At 44.0% G+C, this 23507-nt stretch overlaps 4 protein-coding genes across 4 annotated transcripts; 2 read left to right on the forward strand and 2 right to left on the reverse strand.

Annotated features, from left to right (window-relative positions):
• The first annotated feature begins 368 nt into the window (after positions 1-368).
• LOC119355698 (isocitrate dehydrogenase [NADP]-like) lies at positions 369-7513 on the forward strand. Its single transcript, XM_037622544.1, has 15 exons — positions 369-664; positions 762-805; positions 901-1010; positions 2106-2143; positions 2963-3040; positions 3520-3573; positions 3655-3756; positions 3860-3945; positions 4020-4123; positions 4564-4632; positions 4710-4825; positions 4994-5028; positions 5112-5254; positions 5399-5521; positions 7126-7513. Exons 1-15 carry the CDS (start codon positions 430-432, stop codon positions 7217-7219), a joined length of 1431 nt encoding a protein of 476 aa, XP_037478441.1. The 5' UTR covers positions 369-429; the 3' UTR covers positions 7220-7513.
• A 495-nt stretch (positions 7514-8008) lies between these two features.
• LOC119355700 (glutaredoxin-C6-like) lies at positions 8009-10493 on the forward strand. The gene is made up of 4 exons (XM_037622546.1): positions 8009-8264; positions 8950-9038; positions 9963-10061; positions 10213-10493. The coding sequence occupies exons 1-4, from the start codon at positions 8161-8163 to the stop codon at positions 10305-10307; spliced, it is 387 nt and encodes a 128-aa protein (XP_037478443.1). The 5' UTR covers positions 8009-8160; the 3' UTR covers positions 10308-10493.
• On the reverse strand, positions 10468-11812 carry LOC119355699. Its single transcript, XM_037622545.1, has one exon. It carries the CDS (start codon positions 11810-11812, stop codon positions 10628-10630), a length of 1185 nt encoding a protein of 394 aa, XP_037478442.1. The 3' UTR covers positions 10468-10627.
• Positions 11813-18364: 6552 nt separating this feature from the next.
• Positions 18365-21172, reverse strand: LOC119355701 (transcription factor MYB2-like). Its single transcript, XM_037622548.1, has 3 exons — positions 20778-21172; positions 19352-19481; positions 18365-19261 (listed from the first exon to the last, which is right to left on the reverse strand). The coding sequence occupies exons 1-3, from the start codon at positions 20929-20931 to the stop codon at positions 18763-18765; spliced, it is 783 nt and encodes a 260-aa protein (XP_037478445.1). The 5' UTR covers positions 20932-21172; the 3' UTR covers positions 18365-18762.
• Between the last annotated feature and the right edge of the window lie 2335 nt (positions 21173-23507).

Raw genomic sequence — 23507 nt, forward strand, 5'->3', positions numbered from 1 at the left:
GCCATCTTGAGTGCCAACGGCACGAACAGGTGGCCCCTCACTCCGCGATCACCACATGTCCCCCACCCTACCACCTCATCCCCCGCGCCCTCGCTCCTCCGCAACGACTTTTTCACCATGTTTTTTTTTAAGGGGAGGCTCTTTTAGACATGCCTTTTTTAGGGGTCTTTTAGACATGCCTGCGCGGCCAACCTCCTAACCATGCCGGGCCGGGCCGGCACGTGGGCCTGGCCTCGCAGCCCAGGCATACCCGTCACATGCCAGGCACGCGGGCTAGTGGGCCAGCACGCCTGGCACGAACCAGGTGGCCATGTTCTCGACTCCGCTGTCGTTGGGCTCGAGGAGCCCATCTCTCTCGTCCGGCTCGACCAAGGCCGCGCCAGTCGCCCCTTTCCCCTCCCGTCTGCCAGCCGCCGCCGCGCCCACATTATGCGCCACCTGCTCCTGCCCCGCCGCCTTCTCGCCATGGCTCCCCTCTCCGCTTCCGCCGCGACCAAAGCCCTCCTGCTAAACCCCGCCCGGGGCCGCCTCCCCTCCTCGCTCGCGTGCCTCTCCGCCCCGGGCGGCCGCTCGTTCCGCGCCGCCTCGCTCCGCTGCTATGCCGCCGCGGCGGCGGCCGAGCAGCACCGAATCAAGGTCAACAGCCCCATCGTCGAGATGGACGGTGCGTTTCCTCGTCGTCACACCTCCTCCTTCCTCCCCTATCTTCAGCGGTCCTAAACAAGTAAACATGCGAGTGGATTGTGTTTATTTTGTTCCAGGTGACGAGATGACGCGGGTAATATGGAAGATGATAAAGGATAAGGTGCGGAATTCTGCTTTGATCTTCGCAGTTTTTATAGTAGTTAGTGCTAGTTCAGTTTGTTCCCTGATGCGAGTGGATCATGGGGTCGTGTGCAGCTTATCTTCCCGTACCTGGACCTGGATGTTAAGTACTTCGACCTTGGGGTGCTCAATCGGGATGCCACTGATGATAAGGTCACTGTCGAGAGTGCCGAGGCTACTTTGGAGTAACTATACTTATCCCCTTTCCCTGTTTCTGCTCTCAATTATAATATGCTCCCTCTGTTCACAAATATAAGATGTTTTGAACATTTCAATATAGGCTACATACAGACTGAAATTAGTGAACAAACACACTAAAACGTGTCTATATACATCCGATTCAAAAGAAAATTAGAACTTCTTGTATTTGTGAATGGAGGGAGTATTTGATCCAATCCTTCATGTCAGTGACTTCTTAGCATTTTGGATGAAGAATTTGAATTTTGCATTTGGCATTCATGTGTCAAATTTTGGAGATGTTGCTTGGTAGGCTACTAGTAGCTGCAAGTATTGATGATGACCAGGATACTTCTGTGGAAATGAAATGGATCACTTCTGGTAGTCGAATGACTAATTTGATTACGTCAATTTTGTATGCCCTTGGCAAACTTTGGTTTGCTATCAGGTAGTACCTGATGGATTTTACTTGTCCCTTTTTCCATGGAATTGGCTCAGCCAAGTTGTTTTAAAAACTTGAATTGGCTCACTCATGTTCAAACAAGCGGCTTAATGAGAACCATTTATTGGATATCTTCTGCTCTGCATGTGCCCAATTTTCCCTAGCCAACTAACTCCACACTTCAAACAAGCGTTGACAAGGCTATTTCTTCATATGTATGCCATATGCATGGAGAGATTGTTTCCAGGATGACAATATTGTGCATAGTAGCTATGTCACATACACTCATGGTTCCCCTTCACAGCAAGGTGTTGGATCTTTTGTTCTTCGTTTCCTGCCATTTTGCTTGTGATTTGGGGTTGCACAGTTTCATATGCAACGATTTTTTTAGAGAATGCATATTTTTTGTTGACCCGAGATGTTTGCACATCTTTTCATTAAGAGGATAAGCAGAATAAGTTATGACATATCCTTTCCCTGATAGTTTTCCAGGCTAAAACTGTTTATTCTTCTACTGTGATGGTAATCATAGTTTTGTTTCATAAATTTGCATTTCCTAGTTCAAAGTGTAGCTTTAGGATTTTATTTTTTACATATTTGAAGAATATGTTTTTACATTCTTTTCTCATCTCTACCAATCTCTTTTCTCTGTTCTCAACAGGTATAATGTTGCTGTTAAGTGTGCTACAATTACTCCTGGTAGAGTCCTTTCTTTGATATCCCATATCAATTTTTCTTTTCTGGTGATAAAATGCATGCATTTCATGGCTTAATTTGTACATTTATTTTTAAGTATTCCTTCAAATGCCTGCATGCTCCTGGCACATGCCTATCCATACTTGCCTACACTTTTCTTGCTAATCAGCTGGCGTACATGAGCTTAAAATATTTATGAGAATGCTGATCAAATTTGGTTTGATACTAACCTGAGTGTCTAGAACCACAATAAGATGTGTTTCTGTTGACATAAATTGCAAGAGGAACAACAAAAATGAGATCTAATTTTGAAATACTTGTTTGGATTATCCAATCTGTTAATGAAGATGGTATCGGCCTTTTGTTTTGGCTTACACCATTTCTTATAATTTCACCATTTTTCATGGTGCTGAATTGCTGGTTGAGTTATCGTCCCTTATGCTTATGGATTCTTTATCGGATACTTATTTACTAAGTTTCCAATGAGAACATCATATATAAATATAGGACTAATTGTTTGTCTATTGTAAGGTAAATTGAATCCTTTAGTGAAACTTAATCTTCTATGCCTTTTGTTTTGCATTGTTTGCCTGTTACATTTTGTGTTACTAACTTATTAGGGTACTGCATTTGTTAGATGTAAACACATAGGTAAGTGTATTTGTTCGATTATTTAACTTTCTTTATGGGCTGAAGAGTATATATGGTGAAGTTTGATACATTGTGCCAATAGTTTGATTGAGTGCATCTGAAAAGTTTATAAGAACGAGGACACGTTCTTTTTGTTGGATTAATATGTCTTTTTTCTGTGTTTATATGCAGATGAAACAAGAGTCAAAGAGTTCAAGCTCAAGTCAATGTGGAGGAGCCCAAATGGCACCATCAGGAACATCCTAAATGGTTTGTTCATCTCTCTCTCTCTTTGAGTTGCCTTTGGTGTTGTAGTTACTGGATGAAATAATATGGAGCCAAATTGGTAGGCAATCTATAAATGTTACTCCCTCCGTACCATAATATAAGACCTTATTACATCCGATTTGTGAGCAAATCAGATGTAATAAGGTCTTATATTATGGGACGGAAGGAGTAGATTGTAAGAATTTGCTCATAGTAACATTTGAAAATTTTGGTAGGCTTCTTGACGTTTTGCAGTGTTACAAGTAACTATCGAACTCAATTAGTTTATACGTATCACAGTAACATCCTAAACATGGAATGCCACAGGATATTTCCATAGGTATCACAAAGGAACAATAGTATGAAAAGTATTAGTAACAATCTTTGAACAAAGAAGTACAAAACATACTTCCAAGAATATAATTGATAGTCTGGATCATGACCATTAACTTTGCCTTACACATTTTCACTATGACACACAGGAACTGTTTTCCGGGAGCCTATCTTGTGTAAAAATATTCCACGGATACTTACTGGTAAGAGCGGATATGTGAAATTATGTTTATGATAGCAAATAATAAAGTTTCCTAATTAAAGGAAGGAACCTTGTTTTGAAGGTTGGAAGAAGCCCATTTGCATAGGAAGACATGCATTTGGAGACCAGTATCGAGCTACCGATATGATTATTAATGGTCCAGGAAAGCTTAAGATGGTTTATGGTGAGCTCCATTGGCCTGCCATTTATTTATTATTTTTCTATTAATGCCAAAGCTTCTATTGTACCTTTGTTCATCTACTCCTTTCTTTTGTACTGAAAATCAGTGCCTGATGGAGCTGAGCCGGTGGAGCTAGATGTTTATGATTTCAAAGGGCCTGGAGTTGCATTGGCAATGTATAATGTGGATGAGGTATGATAGCGAACTAGATTTCATGACTCTATTCTTCTCTTGGGAGCTCTGCTAATTTCTGCTCTTTCTTTTAGTCTATTAGGGCATTTGCTGAGTCATCAATGGCAATGGCCCTGTCCAAGAAATGGCCTCTTTATCTGAGCACCAAGAACACAATACTAAAAAAATACGATGGCAGGTATCTGGAATGACCATTATTTACGATATACTTCTATTGTGCCAGAGTCATTAAGAACTTTTTTGTTGCGAGGACTACCAACCAGTCTCTTCAATGCTCTTATATACACTGTTTCATGCTGCACTCTTAAGTCTTAACTGTGAATGTACTAGTTATCCAGTTGCCATGAGGTTTCATTGTTGTGCTCTGATGATGTCTTGTTGGTAGGTGAAGTGATTATTCTAATAAACTGGAAGAGTGATAGGCTACTCTCTTAACCTGTATGGTTACTACTCTCGTTAACCTTATAATTTCCGTTGAACGTGCAGACTTGTTTATATGTAGTACAAGTGGTTTGTTTTTTGTTTCTCTGATGGCGTTTCGAGAGTATAATCTTGCAGTTAATCATATTGTCATACAGCAGTCCCAACTTGACATGTACAAATTTGGAATGTCCATAGATTCAAGGACATCTTTCAGGAGGTATATGAAGAGAATTGGAAGGAGAAGTTTGAGGAAAACTCAATATGGTTAGTGCCAATTTATGCCAGATTTGGATCAGTAAAGTTCTGCTTAAATTATATTCGATCTTACATGATTCATGCAGGTATGAGCACCGGTTGATTGATGACATGGTGGCATATGCTGTGAAAAACGAGGGTGGATATGTCTGGGCATGTAAAAACTATGACGGAGATGTTCAAAGTGACTTCCTTGCCCAAGGTTTGCATTGTTTTCTTCCTGATCTTGCAACACACTATAATTAAAGAGTTCTATATTTTCTGAAGCTGCATGATGATGTTAGCCAACACGCTTGCTTAATACTATGAATTTGTCCTGCCATTCATGTTTTATATTCAATCTATTTTTGTTGATGAGTTCTTGTTTCAGGTTTTGGTTCTCTGGGTTTGATGTCATCTGTTCTGGTAAGTCATGCTATTCCTTCTGCTTTTCTGTGGAATTTATGTTATTGTATTCGATCACTAGCTAAACAGCACCTCTTCTACAGTTATCTTCTGATGGGAAGACATTAGAGGCAGAGGCTGCTCATGGGACTGTCACTAGACATTTCAGGTTACATGAGAAGGGACAGGAGACGAGTACCAATAGCATAGCTTCTATATTTGCTTGGACTCGTGGGCTAGAGCATAGGTAATCACAATAGTGTTGATGATGAAAATTTACCCTTGAATTAGGAGATCTATCAGAATCTTCTTCTGCTTTTGTTTATAATCAGCTCAAGTGTTTTCACATTCTTCCCCTGCCTATGTAGTAACCACTTATTTCTCTGTTTAGAGCAAAGCTGGATAATAATGATAAGCTGCTGGATTTCACACAGAAGCTTGAATCTGCATGTGTTGAAACAGTGGAATCTGGGAAAATGACAAAGGATCTTGCACTTCTTAGCCATGGCACCAAGTAAGCTGATTTATGTATATGTTTTCAGTTTTTGTGGTGTTTCAGAAACTTTGGTTGATATCCTTGTGGTTACTCATTGATCTGGAAGCACAGTGATATTATTATTGTAAGCAACAATATATTATCTCAAACTGACAATAATAAAACAATGAAACAGCTAAAACAAATATGGTAGCATTTTATTGAGGATAATTAGTGACTAAGGTAAACAGAAAATTCATTGCTGTTGCAATGGACCAAATATTCTTATAGGTACCAGAATTTTAATTGCTTAACAGTAGCACTTTCACTAGCTCATGAGAGTGGGTGGGCCGGATTACAGTGTTTATTCCCAGTCCCGAATTTGCAAGAAACAACAGTTCATCAAAAATAATATTCCTCCCCTCTCTCAAACTTATTTTTTAAATCTTGGTGAATGTTCTTGAAACCTCTAGTCTTTTGTTTTGTATTCTCCCCATTCGTTTGTAAGTTTTTTTTGTTTGCAATCTTGCTCAAAATTATAAGGCGTGCATGCATCATTAGTGCTATTTTCTCTTTTTTTGCCCTTCCTTATTTTATTCTTTTTTTCTCAAGTATTTATGCATGATTAACCACACAAATTGTTCTCTCTCATTCTTTTCAAAGCACTTTGTTGCAGGATAATTTAGTCACAGTACCCTCCATGAAGTAAACAGTTGACTAAATTACCCTTATATTTAGTGCTTTCGAGAGATGAGTGAGAATAATTTGTGTCCTTTGTCATGCGTAAATGCTCAAGAAAAGGATGAAATAAACAATGGCCAAAAGACAGGAAATAATATTAACTATGAATCCACACCTTACGATTTTCAATAAGATTATAGAAATTTCTTAAATCTACAGTTCTTTTCTAAGTACTAAATCTCGTGAGGAGTTTCCTAAAACCAGCTTCTTGCGCTCCTCTTCCGGAAGAACCACGCTATTTACGATGGAATGGAATTTGATAGCACAGCCAGCTCATCACGCACACAATTATGAACGGCACTAGTGGAACTTCATAACAGGCCCGTTCATGGACTTATCACTGATGGGTAGGCCTAGCCACACCTGTTAATTCCATTGAAATCCTAAAATGTGGTTTTCTAGAACCATGACACAAATGTGGTTTAGTTTTAGGTACGATTTCCTCCATTCACAAATATAAGATTTTCTAACCTTTTTTTTTGAACCGGATGTATATAGACACGTTTTAGTGTGTTTGTTCACTCCTTTTAGTCCGCATGTAGTCCATATTGAAATATCCAAAATATCTTATATTTATGAACAGAGGGAGTACTTATAAGCTAGAACATTGTTCTTTGCTATTTTATCACAAAGCATAGTTTCAAGAAATGTACTCATCAAAAATAAAAAATAAAAAATAAAAATAAACGAGGGAGTATATTGCATCATGGTCTTTCTGAGTTGTCTGGTACTTTATGTCAACAGGCCAATCTGTCGGCAAATGCAAGAAATCACATTTATTTGTGGGAGCGTGTCAAATATGTTGCTGCCACTGTTTGTTGCTTCTGCTTGGCCTGTTATGCTTCTTTCCTGGTGTTACACATTAACATGTCATTCTGTTTTCTCTGTATTGTTGTTGCTAGGGTAACAAGGGAGCATTATCTGAGCACCGAGGAATTCATTGATGCTGTAGCTCAGCAGCTGCGGGAAAAGATCCAGATGCCAGCCTCGTTGTAAATTTCAACCATGTGCATATGTTATTTCTAGCTGGAAGCCTCTGGAGTTGGGCGGACCAGGTTCAAGTTCACTCTGGCTGTGCGCATTCGTCACGTATTTTGATTGAGATGATGAGATGGAGGATCTGATACAGTTGCATTGTGTGGAAGCAATTTTTGTAAGGCCTGAACTTCGTGTTAATAATCTGCTATATCCGACCATATCCCTTCGGCGTTTGTTGGGTAAATAATGGTCCCTAGGCGGCCAAACTAGACTTTGAATGGACTTCAATATATACGTAGATTATTAGCCTAGCCTTCTGTCCATGTCCCCTTTTTTCACTTCCACGTATTTGTTTTTTTTTTCGTTTCTCACTTCTGATTGAAATTTTGCGGTGGAATGGTTTATATACTTCCATTGGTCCTATGTGTTCTTTTGATTTGAAAAATTCTTGTATCTGTAAAGTAAAGAACTCTCGTTCGCTGTAAAATTGTTCAAAACATGTGAGTAGCAAAAGGGTGGTCAACGGCGATTATTCAAGGAAGGTCATTATGCGTGGGCGTGGGTCCATGGCGTGAAGGCGGGGGATTCGCAGTGGTCGCCGTCACGTCTCCGGCGAGGTCGCCTTCTACATTTAGGGCCTTCCGTTCCGTGTGGAATTGGCAAGTCTCCTCGCCGTACAGCAAGAAGTACGTACTAAATACTCGTTTGTGATCTGAGGCCTGACCGCGTATTTAGCCGCCTCCCCGGCTACAGAAACGAAACGGAGCAAGAGAAGAGAAAGAGAGTCTCCACACGCGCGACGTGAGTGGAACGTGCCACGCCCACGCGGTCGTCGGCTGGAGACGCCCCACTGATTACGCGAGCCCCGACCCACCCCACCAGCACAGCGCCCTCGCCGCCCGCCGCTCACCTGCCCCGCGCCCCTCCGGCCGTATAAATACAAGGCGCCCGTGGCGGAGATGGGTACCGCTTTTTCCTCCTCCTCTTCCACCCCAGAGTCCAGAGCTATGGCGCTCGCCAAGGCCAAGGAGATCGTCGCCTCCGCTCCCGTCGTCGTCTTCAGGTCTGCCTCTCCGACTCATCTCCCCTCTCTCCATCTCACCGATCGCTCCTGCCATGAACAGACGCCGCTGAACTCGACTTGGAAATTCGGTCTGTGATAAGAACTGAAAAGGGGGCGCGGATGATCAGGAATAGATCCCACACTATTTCCGCATCTTATCCTTGGTCTTCTTTCCCCATCCCCTATGAGTAGAGCATATTCGTTCTTGTTTTTTATTCCCTGTTCTTTTTAAATTCTTTTCCGGTGGAGGAAGAAAGCTGCCTTAAATATATTTAATTAGAAGAACTGTACCCAAATCCTATTGGCTTGTTTGAATTCCGGATGCGCCACGGCCTTGAAATTAAGGATCCTCGGACCTCTTGCAAGGGATTGGGACGTTGTTAGGGGATCTACTAGCTAGGTTTATGTTGCGTCTTAAATATTTGGTCCAACTACTACTGTTTGTACCTGTTCCGGTGATGATGAGCTTAACTACTACTCCATCCATTCCAAAGTAAATTAAGTCTCGTGGTTTTGGTTCAAGTTTTATGTCGCGTCCTAAATATTTGGTCCAACTACTGTTTGTACCTGTTCCGATCAAATATGTAGTAGTAGTACTGTATTTGTAACGACATGTTTGATGCCCAATGCTACATGCCCTGTTGACGCTAACTCTGATTCATCTGATTCTTTGGGCTATCTGCAGCAAGTCTTACTGCCCTTTCTGTGTTCAAGTGAAGAAGTTGCTCATGCAGCTTGGAGCAAGTTTCAAGGCCGTTGAGATGGACACTGAAAGTAAGTAGAATTGTCCTGTCTCTTGGTTATTTAAATTTCACTTAAGTAGACTGTATGCACCTAAGTTTCACGGCCACGGGCTCCCAACTATTTTTTAGATGAATAATAACCTTAAGTTTCCTGCATCCGGATGTTGCTTTGTACTGTTGCGTTGAAATAGTGTCCTTGTTGGGTTTATAAGAGCTTAATGCAGGTTATTTTCCTGCATTTGGATTGCCCTGTGTACTGTTTTGTTGAAATACTATGCGTATTGGGTTTATGAGCTTTCATACTGCTGTGGCCTGGAAAAGAATTTAATATGACAGCACAATTTTTGGAAAAGATTTCAGTAAGCTCACTACGTAATGATGTGAGTGTGATATCAAATCTCTTGGTAGCTTTGATGATTGGTTAGACACATTAAGAAGCAATTGAGTTTTCTGTTAACAAAGAAGCAATTGAGGTCCCAAGGATCCAACAATGAATCACTATGTAGGGGCAGGTCTTTTGGCAGCTTAAAAAATAAGCCACCTTCTTCCTAGTTTTTCCTATAAGCCTTCTCTCTTATTCATCGGGGCTTCTAAATTAGTTATGGGATAAATAATTTAGAAGTCTCAACAAATTTTATGTGCGGCTTATTTTATAAGCTGGGGAGAGGCAGCTTATTTTTTAAGCCGCCTAAAAGAACTAGACCGTAATGAAAGTGATATCATCAGAACCTCAGAGTAGTTAGTCTTCTTTTTAGTGTTTACATGCTATGAGCAAAACACGTTTCTTTTAGATTCTGCTCCCAGTCGTACTACGCTACTACTCATCTACGCTCATGATAAACAATCAAGCATGTTCTAAGTTCTAATTGCATCATGTATTGGCTCTGCATTGGGATGATCGGCACAGGACTTGGGAGAAACCTTATTCAACTAACCCATGTTATCTTTTATGAAGGCGATGGAACTGAGATTCAGTCAGCTCTTGCTGAATGGACTGGGCAGAGGACTGTTCCCAATGTCTTCATCAATGGAAAACACATCGGTGGCTGTGACGGTGAGCTGATTTGCTCCCTACAACCATGTTAAACTGTTGATTGTAGTTATGGTTCTATGAACAAGCAGCAAATTCCATTGTGCGAGCTTTGCTTTCTTGCAATTGGATTACTTTCTGATAGTTACTTCCATGTCAATGTCTTCTGTGGCAGATACTATTGCACTGAACAAGGGAGGGAAGCTGGTTGCTCTGCTGACAGAGGCTGGAGCGATCTCCGGTTCTTCGAAGACCACCGTCACTGCTTAGCTTTGTTTGCGAGTTGTTGTGATCGACATGTTAGTGTGTTACATGAGTTGCATTGTTCCCGTGTCATGAAATAACGAAGTTGGATGTGTTTGGCAAGTTCAGGGCTTGTTGCTGTCTAGCATGTCCGCAGCGACTGTTAAATCTCAGTGTAAAACTCGTTAGAAATAAAGCAAATTATTTTGGTGATATCATCAAACCCCAAATTACTGTCGTTCGTTTGCATATATACATGTCACTCTTTATTGTTTCCCTGCTGAAAGGGAACCGTAGACGTTTAAGGCAGAATTCAGTTTCATGACAGAATCTGCAGACCAATTTTTCTACCGCCGGTAACCAAGCATTTTCAGGCACAGCTTGTACACCACCAGCTCCTCGTCTTCGTCCATTGGTGCCTTCGCTGCGGGCAGCTCGCCGTGCGGGAAGTCCTTCCCGAACCCGTACTCCTCCATCCACCACTCCGTCCGAGACACCCGCCTCACCGTCACGTCGTCTTCCCGGTACAAGAACACGCGGCGGTACCCTATGTCCCCGCCATTGCCGTTCACGACGCGGCCTTCGCGCACCGGCACGTACGCCCCTGGCCCTGCCCTCCGCGGGCGCGCTTTGTCCTCGTCGTTCTCCTCTAGCTCGCGCCGGCGCCGATGCGCGGCGAAGAACCACTCGCACCGGTCGTTGGCCGCCGGGAACGCCACCGTGAGCACCGCCGGGTGCGCGGCAAAGACGTCGGGCACGGCGTACAATCTGCAGCGCTGTGGGTCACCCAGGTTGAGGCTGTCGAGGTAGAGCTGGACGAGCACCTGCGGCTTATTCATGTCTTGGTGGTGCGCGGGGGACGCGGGCTGGTGGACGCCGAGCATCGTATGGACGACCCCGCCACGCGCCGGGTAGAGCTTGCAGACCACCATGTCGAAGGCAGCGGCGGCAGAGCGGCAGTCGCCGTACTCGTCCATGCGCCACTCGGTCTCCCTGGTCGAGGCCGAGCCAACCTCGGCCTCGTCCTCGTAGTAGCGGAAGGCGTGGCAGTAGGCGGCGCCGCCGAGCAGCCTGGCCTCGCTGCCGAGGCGGTACGCGCCGGGCCCGGCCCTGCGCCGCCCGCCCTGGCATTGCGCGCGGCACACGAAGAAGAACCACTCGGGCCGGCCGTTGGCCGGCGGGTACACGGCGGCGAGGAAGCCGGGGTGCGCGCCGTAGACGTCGGCGTCGTGGATCTGCCGGGGCAGGCCGTCGCAGAGCAGGGCGCGGCGCAGGGGCAGGTACCGGGCGACGATGGCGTCCAGGGCCGGGTCGAACGCTTCGTCGGGGGAGGCGTTGACGGCGTCCGTCGCCGTGGCGCGCGGCGGCGGGGGCCTGGGAGGCTTGCCCGAGTTGGGCGGCGCCGGAGGCAGGACGATCCAGCCGTCGTCGGTCTCCTCCTCCAGGTCGCGGAGGGCGGAGGAAGCCGCCGTGGTGGCCTCCGGCGCAGGCTTCTTCCTGGCCGGCGAGGGTTTAAGGGCGGGCCAGTACATGTTTGTGTGCCGCACGCTACCGTTCCGCGCGATGGGTCGGTCGATCCTCCAAGGGTGCACGCAAGATCGTTTATGTCAACGCGAAGCGCGCGGTTCAGGTCCACGAGGCCGACCGCCCCAACGGGTGAACTTGACGTGGAGGTCGAGCCGGCCGGTCGAATCATGGATCGGAACGGAATCCGAAGCGAAGTACGGCTGGACGCGGGGTAAATCTCGCCTTTTAAAGGAAAAATCTCGTTGCCAGTTTTTATTTTTTAATTTAAAGGGAAAGCAGGATAAATGAATTTCAAACAATAATTAGAAGAAAAGGTTATATAGGGATACCAATATGCCTTCCGGCGGATTTACGAGCCGACTTTTTTTTGAGAAAAACGAGCCGAATATATTTTGACCCTTGTCAAGGGGTCTATGTGCATGCATGTAAGGCCTATCCTTTTCTACCTAGAGAAGCGACTTGCCAGTGCAGGTTGAGATGGACTCTCTAATGGCAGTAAAATTGATTCACGCTTCAGATGTTGACAGATCGGTTTACTCGTCCATCATCAAGGAGATTAATTAGATATCTTCTGTCTTTTCGTGATTTTTGTATTACTCATGTAGATCGTAGCCAAAATAAAGTTAGTGATAGTTTAGCATAGGGTGTGTCTAGGACACATCTAGATGTGCCCTAGTTATTCCACATCTAAGTGAGTGAATCAAGCATAAAGAAAAAAGGATAAAAGAGAAAGAAAATATTCACACGAATCTTAATGTAAGATCAATGACATATGATTTAGATGTGCAATACTTATGGCACATCTAGATGTGCTTTAGCAAAACTGTTTAGCATATTTTGCTCGTAGCGAGGGTAGAACCATGACTTGGCTTGGTTCGGGACCTCGATGCTTTGAATTTGGCTGCGATGGATTGTAAGGACTTGAGGTTTTGAGTTATACAAATTTCTACCTGAAAAAGAAAGAACTTCTAGCTAGTCGATGGGCCTCCCAATTCAAGCTTCTGGATTTCTTGAGAAGACCTGATTTCTTCAAAATTCGCTGATCTAACCTTGATCGACAACATACACAAACCCGTAGGTGCTCATGGATTGCTGTTTTTTTTGAACACGTGCTCATGGATTGTTGTGAACATTATTTGAAATATGTTTTTTTATAAACCAACGTTTCATGAAAACATAAACATTTGTTTTCAAATTTATGAACATTTATACAATCTGTAAACATTTTTGTATCACTATTTAGTTAAAAATAAAATAAAATAAATTTTAAAAAAATAAAATATAATAAAACAAAGAAACCAAAAAATCTAGTAAAAAACAAAAATAGAAAACCAGTTCAGAGGAACCTTTTAGAAAGTTCCCATACTTATCCGGTAAAAAGCCGGGTTGATAACATTCAGAAGGTTTCCAAAACCAGAACCAGAGTCCAATATACAAACCGTAAAAGGGGCCGGCCCAGTGCGCTTGCTCCTGTGCGGAAAGACAACCATTTGACGCAAAGAGCGGAGAGCACCTAACTAACGCCTGATCCTAAAAAAAGCGAGAAAAACCCCTTTTTTAGTTGAATCGAGAAAAAGACCTAAGCAACGCCTTTTTTTAGCATCAGTACAGACACAAGTGCTCATATACACGTGCATACACTCATCCCTATGAACGCACACACGCACACCCTACCCCTATAAGCACCTCCGAGAGACTGAGCGGCATATCATCTTGAGATTTACAAAGTCACCGTAGGCGCCTCGTCCTCGACGGGAACGTCTCCTCCCACTAAAAGCGCATCGCCGGAAATCCTAAAATAAATCTAGGAATAATGCGAGCACCAGGATTTGAACCCTTGTTACGGCAATATCTCTCTCAAGGTAGTTTTGGTGATTGATGGTAACATGTTTGCGGACTAATCTTGTGCTTTGAATAGTTCACAGATTCATCCCTGGCATGAGACGTTTTCTTCCCTTCGAAGTGTCTTTCAAGACGGTGTAGCTCTTTCGTTTCTCTCTCGGTAGACTAGTTGCGTAGAGGGCACCGTACTATCAAGAGGGGGTCCGCTGGGGTATTGCATGGGTGGAATCAACACGTACACATCAGCTTCTCACCCTCCGAGCTTTTCCATTGCATTGTAGAGATCTCTCCACTTTTCTGTCTTGTCTGGGTCCCAGCGGTAGTACCGCGCAACCCAGCCATAGTACCGCTGAGGAGCCACAAGCGGCAGTACGGCTCCACAACGGTAGTACCGCCCATGACTCCACAGCAGTAGTACCGCTGGGGTACCTGGCACCACCGCCTCGTCCTCAGCCTCTTTGGAGAGATTCTCTCTCTCTCTTCCTGTCCCAGCGGTAGTACCGCACTACCACCGATAGTACGGCCGAAGGGTCACAAGCGGTAGTTCTGCTCCGTAGCGGTAGTACCGCCCGTGACCCCGCTGCCTTAGTACCGCTGGGCAGTCTGGCTCCTACCGCCTCGACTCAAGGGCTCTTTTTCTCGTGTCGGGTTTTGCGGCACTAGTTGCGGTTGTAGAGGCGGTAGTACCATTTCAGGAGCGGTAGTACCGCCCCTACCACCACGGTAGTACGGCGTTGGGTCCTTTTCCCTACTAGTCTCCTTGACGCGGCAGTGCCGCTGGCTGGTGCGGCAGTACCGCTGACCTAGCGGTAGTACCGCCCCCTCTTAGCGGTAGTACCGCCCTGTGCGGGGCTGGTTGATGAGGGGCAACGGTTGGATTGTTGCCCCCACTATAAAAGGGGGTCCTCTTCTTCCCTTTGACCTACCTCTTCCCCCTCAAGCTCCATTAAATGCTCCAAGCTCCATTTTCGCTCGATCTATCTCTCTAGCCAATCAAACTTGTTAATTTGCTCGGGAGTGGTTGAGAAGGCCCCGATCTACACTTCCACCAAGGGATTTTCTATTCCCTCACTCATCCCTAGCGGATCTTGTTACTCTTGGGTGTTTGAGCACCCTAGACGGTTGAGGTCACCACAGAGCCATAGTCCATTGTGGTGAAGCTTCGTGGTTTTGTTGGGAGCCTCCGATTAAGTTTTGGAGATTGCCCCAACCTTGTTTGTAAAGGTTCGGTTGCCGCCTTCAAGGGCACCAATAGTGGAATCACGGCATCTCGCATTGTGTGAGGGCGTGAGGAGAATACGGTGGCCCTAGTGGCTTCTTGGGGAGCATTGTGCCTCCACACCGCTTTAACGGAGACGTACTTCCCCTCAAAAGGAAGGAACTTCGGTAACACATCCTCGTCTTCACCAGATCCACTCTTGGTTATCTCTTATCTTTACTTGTGCAAGCTCTTTAGTGTTACTTCTCTTGCTTGCTTGTATGCTTGTTGTTATTGCATCATATAGGTTGCTCACCTAGTTGCACATCTAGACAACCTACTTTGATGCAAAGTTTAATTTGGTAAAGAAAAGTAAAAAATTGGTAGTTGCCTATTCACCCCCCTCTAGTCAACCATATCGATCCTTTCAACCCTGACGGGTTGGGATACCACTGTCCACCTAACCATCTCAACCACAGGTTGGTTCGCACCTAAGCAACGCCTTAAGCGCCACCGCACGCATGGTGGGCCGGCCCAGCTACGCCTGGATGACAGGTGGACCTTGGATGGGTTGCCAGCTGGATCGGTTGACCGTTGACTTTTAAAAATGATTTGAAAAACCGTAAAATTTATAAAAAAAACCAAATTTTGAAAAACATTAGTTTGAAAAAAAGATCAGAAATTTCCAAAAATAAAAAATAAAAAATTTGAGAAAAGTTCATTGATTTTAATAAAAAAATAGCAGATTTTGGAAAAGGAGTTTGCAAAATTTTAAAAATTGAATAGGAAGTGTTCATGCATTTTTATTTTAGAAAATCACGGATTGAAAAAAATCACAAATTTTAAAATCTGTTTATTGGTTTTGAACAGTTCCTAATTTTAAAAAGTTCACAATTTGAAAATGTACGAAGAAATTGAAAAGAAGCTGTTAAATTTGAAAAAGTTCACATATTTGAGAAATCACGCATTTTAGAAAAAGGAAGAAAAAAATCAAATAAAAAGATAAACGAATTTGAAATATGTTCACGAATTTAGAAAAGCCCATGATTTGGAGAAATAAGTTGCAAATTTTTAAAAGGAATAAAACAGGAAATGAAAATGAAAAAGAACAGAGAAAGCCATACATAATTCTCCATGAAAAAAACCCAGGGGGAAACCGCTCCAGAAATAGCTCGGTAGGCCCAGTCATATTCCTGCATCATCTTTCTCTTAAGGTACCTATGGTTAGCCTCTATATTAATACTCTAGCCTTTTGTAGCTTTCCTAAGACTTCTCATCTTGGTATGCCAAATATCTATTGTATTCCTACCCTTAGCAGGCCTAGTCCAAGCATTTACTACAACTACTCTAAAATCACTTCTTAGCAACCACCATTTCTCAAACTTAAAACTAGAGCTTCTGGATTTTCGATCCATACCAGAATCCCATAAGATGGTGGTATGGTCACTACCCAGCCTAGGGAGATCCTGAATGGTTGGTAATGGGAAAATCAGATTCAAGTCAGTTGAGGAGAACACCCTATCAATGATGGCCATGACAAGATCACTCCGGTTGGTGGACTAAGGGAATAACCTATTGCCCATCTTGATCCCTAACAAACTCCAAATCCCCACCCCAAGCATAAAAAGGGCCACACCACTTGTGATCTACATTACAATTTTCTTATCAGAGCTATACCTAACTAAATTTAAATCTACCTCAACCAAAGTCGGGATAGAGTAGTCTACAAACAAAGAGTCTAACTGAGAGAGAAAGGCTTCCTTCCTAGATTCATAAGCAGATCCACAGACTACCACTATCCTAAAACCAAAGGCATTAGCCCTGGACTAAACCAAACATGAAACAAAAAACATTTTTATCTGCCATGTGAATGTCCTTTTCTTCAAAAAATTAGTGTTTTAGAATACTTCCATCAATTAGTCAATGTGCACACTAACTTAACTAACTAAAGTATGTGATGTCGGGATCGTACGAGCAAGTGCCCGAGAGGATGTTTGCAAACTATATAAGCTAGGTTACACATTTCATCTACTATGGAATATCAAAGCAAGCTTTCTACTTAAACTGTTATGAGTCGTGAACTAATGATTGAGCTACCTATGTTGATGCTTTGAATCTATATTCAGAGCTTTTTTCCAACTACCGGAAAATTTGAACGGTATATACGCCATTAACATGCCTATGCTTATATATGTCGGCCAAATCAGACTTTGAAATAACTACCACGGGCTAGACAATTCATGTGATAATGGGATTGGTTAAGGAAGACTTAAGACGGCAGAAATCGGAGTCACATTGATTAGTGTGGAGTCACTCCCTCTTGAATGATGGCATGCCCTAGGTTCACATTATCATATATGACCCTAGCACATGCATGCATGCATGGACTACCGAAGATACCATTTTCCCTCAGAAAGGAAAAATAGATACCATCTTTTTTATATATAATATGTTTTTAAATATATATGCAATTAAATTTTGTAAGAATCGATTAACAAAATTGCATTACTTTTTCTACATCGGTTGAGCTATAATGGCCCCCTTAGTTAATTTTAATAGAGATGGATTTTATTAATATTGAGTGGACCGAGAATATTGCCAACTCGTGGACCAAGCACAAAAAAAAGGAGTGGGATTTTAGGCTTGGATATGGGCAATTCAGTTCGGTTGCATTGTACCCTTAGGGCATGATGCTGCACATCGCCTTCCTTCCTCGCCTTTCCTCTCCTCCTTCCTCCTATAGTGACTAGCGCACCCGTCAACCCCATGACACTGGCCCCCTTGTTTTTTTGCTCCAGCCGCCCACCGTAAACCATAACTGCTTAGATATGACAAACCACCACTACCGCCAAACCCCCATCAAGCAGTTCTCCAAGCCTAGATGGGAGCTCATTATTCATTGCCATCACTGGTTAGCTACCCGCCTTCACCATCGAGATCAACATTGACCTCACCTCGCCGGCCGGTCAGCGTCTCATGTCCTCCTCCTTCCTCTTCCTCATATCAGGATATTAGACAAGCTATGAGGCCTTTGTTCTATAAGTTTAGTCTTTCATGATTATTTTCTCTAGGCCTTGCGCAATAAAGGCTGATGCGGATCTTTCAGCCATGTGATCAAGATTCTAAGGCTGGTAGCGCTGATTATGTAGTTGAGTAATGCTCAGTTTGCGATTGTTGAATTGTCGAATTGTGTTGTGCTAAACCTACTTCATAGTCTGGTGTAAAAATAAAACCATGCGAAGTAGCCAAAACTGAAAAAGCCGGTTAGAGCACCGAGCATCGCTCGGTTGGCTAGCTGGGCGAGTGCACATGCTGCCCACCAGCGTTCGAGTCCTGAACTCAGCATTGCATGCTCACGGCGTTGCTTCTATGTATAAAAAATAAGTCACCAAGCGTTCGAGTTCCGAACTCAGTGCTCGTGCTCACGGTGTTTCTTCTATGAAAACAAACCATTAAGGGCTAGTCCTGACATGTGTTAAACAATAGGGCGGTTAAACAGACCATAAAATAGTCAAAATACAGTTAGACAAACAGGATTATCATAACCCGACGTAATACTCAGAGATAATGTTATATTCAGACAGTTAATATTAACACAGAAACCAATTTCAACACACCCCTGTCCCTGATGTCTGAGTAGGCACCGGTCAGGAAGACAGCTTCGTCAGTGCCAACCAGGGAAAACACATCTTCAGTTTCCCCTCGAGAAAGTGCAGCAGAGCTTTCAACGTGTCACCAACTGAGCCTCCTGCAAAGTGGGCGTACGATAGTTGTTGTTGTTGTTGCCGCATCATTATCCATCACTTCAGCACCATGTACTCTCGCATCCCTCCGTTCGCTATCAGAAGGGAGCATGCAACTTCTTAATGGGGTCTTCTTTTTCTCTCGCCGCGAGGGCTAACGGTGGGAATCCAGCTACCACAGCGCGCATGCCCCACCGTCGCCGTCATGGGCCACGTCTTCGAGGTTCCACAGGCTTCCCCACGTGGCGCCGTCATCCTCGGTCGACCCATACTCCTCGCTCGTGGAGGCGCCGCAGCTGCCGCTCTGCCCGGCGCTGTGGAGGAGGGCGCAGGACATGGGGCACAGGAAGTCCAAGACGTCCTGCATGATCAGCTCCTCGTGGCCGTGGTCAGCCAGCGCCGTCGCTGCCGGGCCTACGTTGCCGGTCATCTTCTCGTCGACGTCGTCCTCGGCAGTGGCGCTGGCGAGCTCGACGTCCTTGCCCTGCCCAAGTAGCAGCTTCTGTTGCTGCTGCTGCTGCTGCTGCTGCATCTCACGCCGCTGCATCAGGAACCGAGCCCTGGCGCGCTCGATGTTCTTGGACGGCTTGCCCTTCTTGTAGTGCGTCCTCCAGTAGTTCTTGATCTCGTTGTCCGTCCTCCCCGGGAGGCTGCGTGCAATCGTCGACCACCTGAAGAAGAAACGTGACACTGAATTTCAGCTCGATCGTTCAAGTCTATTGTTTCAGCTGATCAGTCTGCAGTACCAGTGTATATTTTACCTGTTCCCCCACAAGGAGTGGAGCTGGACTATGGTGCTCTCCTCTTGGGGTGTCATCTTGCCTCTCTTTAGATCAGGTCTGAGGTAGTTAACCCACCGCAGCCTGCAACTCTTGCCACTTCTCTTGAGACCTGCAGCAGCATGCAAAGCTCAAATGAGAAACGTACTCGGGGGCAGGCCAAGTGATTAGATTACCACATGTGCAATACTATACTACGTACCACGCAGGGGTGGTCCAGGAAAAAATATTACCTGGCCTGGCCACGTACCCATATGAACTATATAGTCTATTGGTGTCATTTGCCTCATTTAGTAATACTGAATTCATCCCTTTGCATGCGGCTTTACCCGAAAGCTCGAGCCCAGGGAGAAAGATATATTTCCACATATTGGGGTTGGATTAACCCCAACGCATGCCTGGATGCTGGATACGCCGCTAGTGCTGTGCATATATAGTTGATGTCGGCATCACTATGTTGATACTAATCCAACTAACTATTTAGGTATATATAAGTGCTAATGTCTTTCCATCTGATACATAGCCAACTGACTAGATATTTTTCATACGTCAATTAACTAATTATCTGGTGATTATTCGTCCAACACTCCCCTTTGGCTTGCCAATTCTGCGAGGTGGATGCACATAGACGGGATGTATAGTCCGTCCATTATAGGCCATGCTACACTTAGTTTATACATATATGTATGTATATTTTTCACCTCAACAAACGCGTGTACGTACACTAGCTCATGGTCATGGGTGTCTTGATTAAATAGTTAATCAGTAGCCCATGGAACTTGCCCGGACTTCCCGTACGTAGCTCGCTCAGGAATCAGGACCAGCACTATATGCACGCATGCATCTTCCATGTATATCGTATGTAAAGCAGAGCTAGCTAATAGGTTTCTACTTACGTGCAAGCTAGTTCTTGTAGAGTTGAAGAATTGATGATTGAAATCTCATCAAAGGAACGCACTGACGATATTCTCCAAGAAATTTCAATGCGTGAGTGAAAGAGAGCGTTAGGTAGTTCATCACCATCTTCGTCCTAGCAAGAAGAGACGAACACACACAAGACCGTACAGTACAGGATCGAATCATGCATGCATGCGGCCGGCTAGCTTTGTGAACTCGCAAGTTGCCGGTACTTGAAGATCCTAAGGTACTGTTTACGGCCGTGTGCAACTTGCAGGCCGGATCAATCATTCGCAACTTGCCAGTTGCAGACGAGCCGGCCGGGTTAATTGGAAAAGGAGGTCCGTACTTGCAGCGACAAAAGTCAAGGAAGAACATAAAGCATTAGAGCAAGCTAGAAAACATCAGATCAAGAGCAGGACAAGAAAAATACTCTTAGTACTAGTAGTGATCTGTTCATCCAGGAACCTCGAGTTAATTAGGAGTACGATTAGTACTCTACGGGCCGTACCTGTGAGCTTGGAGACGGAGTTCCACCTCCCTTCGCCGTGCTGGGCGACATGGTCGAGGAGCAGCTTGTCCTCCTGGGTTGTCCACGGGCCTTTCCTCCACTCGTCGTCCTGCTTCCCCCAGCAGGCCGCGAGCTGCCCTTCCGCTTCCGCCATTAATGGCGCGCACTCCTCAGCTAGCGAGCGAGCTCTCCCACTTAGCTGAAAGAGATAGCACTGCTACTGCTAACTAAGCTGAGCACGTTGCCGCTGCTGCTGCGATTTCAGCTCTTTTCTTGGAGATATTTTTTTGTGCTAGCTGCTGGTAGGGACAGAGCGTGTTACGCTTAATCAGCTAGCGGCTATCAAATCCAAGGCGGGGGAGAGGCAACCTTTCTTTCCTCCGATGCTGTCGCCCAGCGAGCGATGGCATGGGACGAGTGAGCCGCTGCCGCGTATATATGGGGCAGAGGATCGATCGATAGCAAGAAATTCTCTGCGTCACTGTCAGGGGAATTCCAGCTCCACTACCCTGCTTGCGGAGATTCCCCAAAATGCCCACGGTAATTTTTCCTTCTCTTCTGTCTCTCTCTCTCACTCTCACTCTTTTAAGATAAGTTACTGCGTGCTGCTTACGGAAAGCGCTGGGTGCGTGTATCGGGCTATGTCGGCCTCATGATTTGGAAGAATCAACCATAGTTTTTTTTTTCTTTAAAAAAACTTCGACTCATTCATCAGCGTACCTGTCATAGCAATACAAAGAACACCAGAAGTAGCATAAATCACATTCAGTTACGTAGACCATGTAGCAACGACTACAATCAGTGCAGTGAGTCGAAACTGTAAAACTATGTTTCTTGGTTTCTTTATTAGAATTCAGCAAATGTTTGATACAAACGAGTTCTCCCATGAATTTTGAAGAGAGGTGAATTTTGTGCGTTAAGCCTGTTACATCATATACGAATACCATGGGGCCCTCATACTTTTATTTACACGAATCGAGGAATCTTTCAATGGAAGAAGGTCACATATATAGAATGAAATTCTACAGAGTGAGTTGAAAATATTGCATTTCACAAGACCATAAACTGCATTGCCTCCTAGAATTGTTCTTTCTTCAAAAATAATAATTGTAACCGTCCCTTTTCGATTCGCAGTGCCCGCTTCAGGCACATCTTGTAACGTAAGAAGTTAGATTTTTCAAGTAAAAGATGATGTACCTGTCAATAGCAAGGCATCCTTGATTACTTTGATAATTTTAAAGCTCCGCGACTCCAGTATTCTCGATGTGCGAGTGTGCACATCTGGTGATACGTGTGTATACACATTTACGACTTTGTATTTTGATTAGAGAAAATTATGTTTTTGGTCCCTCGAGTTCCCACAAAGTATAGACTTGGTCCCTTAAGATTTTTTTGGTATGCATTTGGTCCCTCAAGTATCACAACCGGATAAATTTGGTCCTAAACCAGATTTTGAGCACGTTGACCGGGTTTGACCGCCACAAAACCGCCTGATAAACAGTAAATATGAAAAAAGAACTTTGAAAAATGACAAAATTTTGCTAGAGCCCATTCAATGTCATTTCATGACAAAATTTTGGTCGCACCTTGCGCACGTAAGCATATTGGACCCCAAAATTTTTCAGAATTTTTTGATTATTTTCGAATTTACTATTCATCAGCCAGATTTTTTTTCTTTTGCCACGAGCTCCTCGAGTGCCGAAAGAGCTCGAAATTTTGTTTGCATATTGCGCATGTAAGCATATTCGACCCCAAAAAATTTAAGGTTTGTTTTATTTTCTTTTTTCGAATTTACTGTTCATCGGGCGGATTTGTGGCGGTCAAAACCAGTCAACGTGCTCAAAATCTAGTTTAGGACCAAACTTATCGGTTTTGAGATTTGAGGGACCAAATGTATATCAAAAAAAATCTTGAGGGACCAAGTCTATACTTTGTGGGAACTTGAGGGACCAAAAACATACTTTTCTCTTTTGATTAAAAAGATCCATCAAGATATAGGCAAACACACACGTAATCCACGCGTGCATGCCCCACCAGCTTCACTTAAAGCAAGTGCGGGCAACAAAACTTAACATATGCACGAACAATACCCACAGTTTTCGTATACTTCCTCAATCTGATTTTTTTTTTCTTTTGATAAAGAGCGCTTTTATCAACTTAAAATGTAGGATCAAGCGGATACATCATATTGAGCGACACTCAGACTTGGCATAATTAGGATGCACACAACCAACAGGAACAAGTTTGACAAAAATAAATAAATAAACAAAACGACATATCGCCAGCAGTAAAGTCCTATGGAACGGACATTTTGCCTATGTAGAAGGAGGAGGTGGATTGATTCAAAGATTATGTTTGCTACCCATGTTGGGTAGAAACCTCCCTGGCCAAGGATATATAAGGCTTGTTTTCTGGCTAATGCAAGACTTTAACCGATAGCTAATCTATTGGTAAGTGATTTTTGTAATACAAATTCCAAATCATAAGCTGGTACTTTGAATATGAATCCGTTTGTGTCATATATAAACTACATAGTAGTAGTAGAGTAATTCTTGATCGAGATTCGTATTAACACAGCAAAACATACCATATTTATCTGGACAAAGAGTGTACTTGCTGAGGATGGAGAAGAGCATGCGAGAAATCGACAAGTAAAAAGAAGTAAATATCAAGAACATGTACACCTGATTTATTATGCAAAAACCAAAAAAACTACAGGCACATGACAAC

Source organism: Triticum dicoccoides, chromosome 2A, assembly GCF_002162155.2.
Source record: "Triticum dicoccoides isolate Atlit2015 ecotype Zavitan chromosome 2A, WEW_v2.0, whole genome shotgun sequence".
NCBI classification, from domain to species: Eukaryota; Viridiplantae; Streptophyta; class Magnoliopsida; order Poales; family Poaceae; genus Triticum; species Triticum dicoccoides.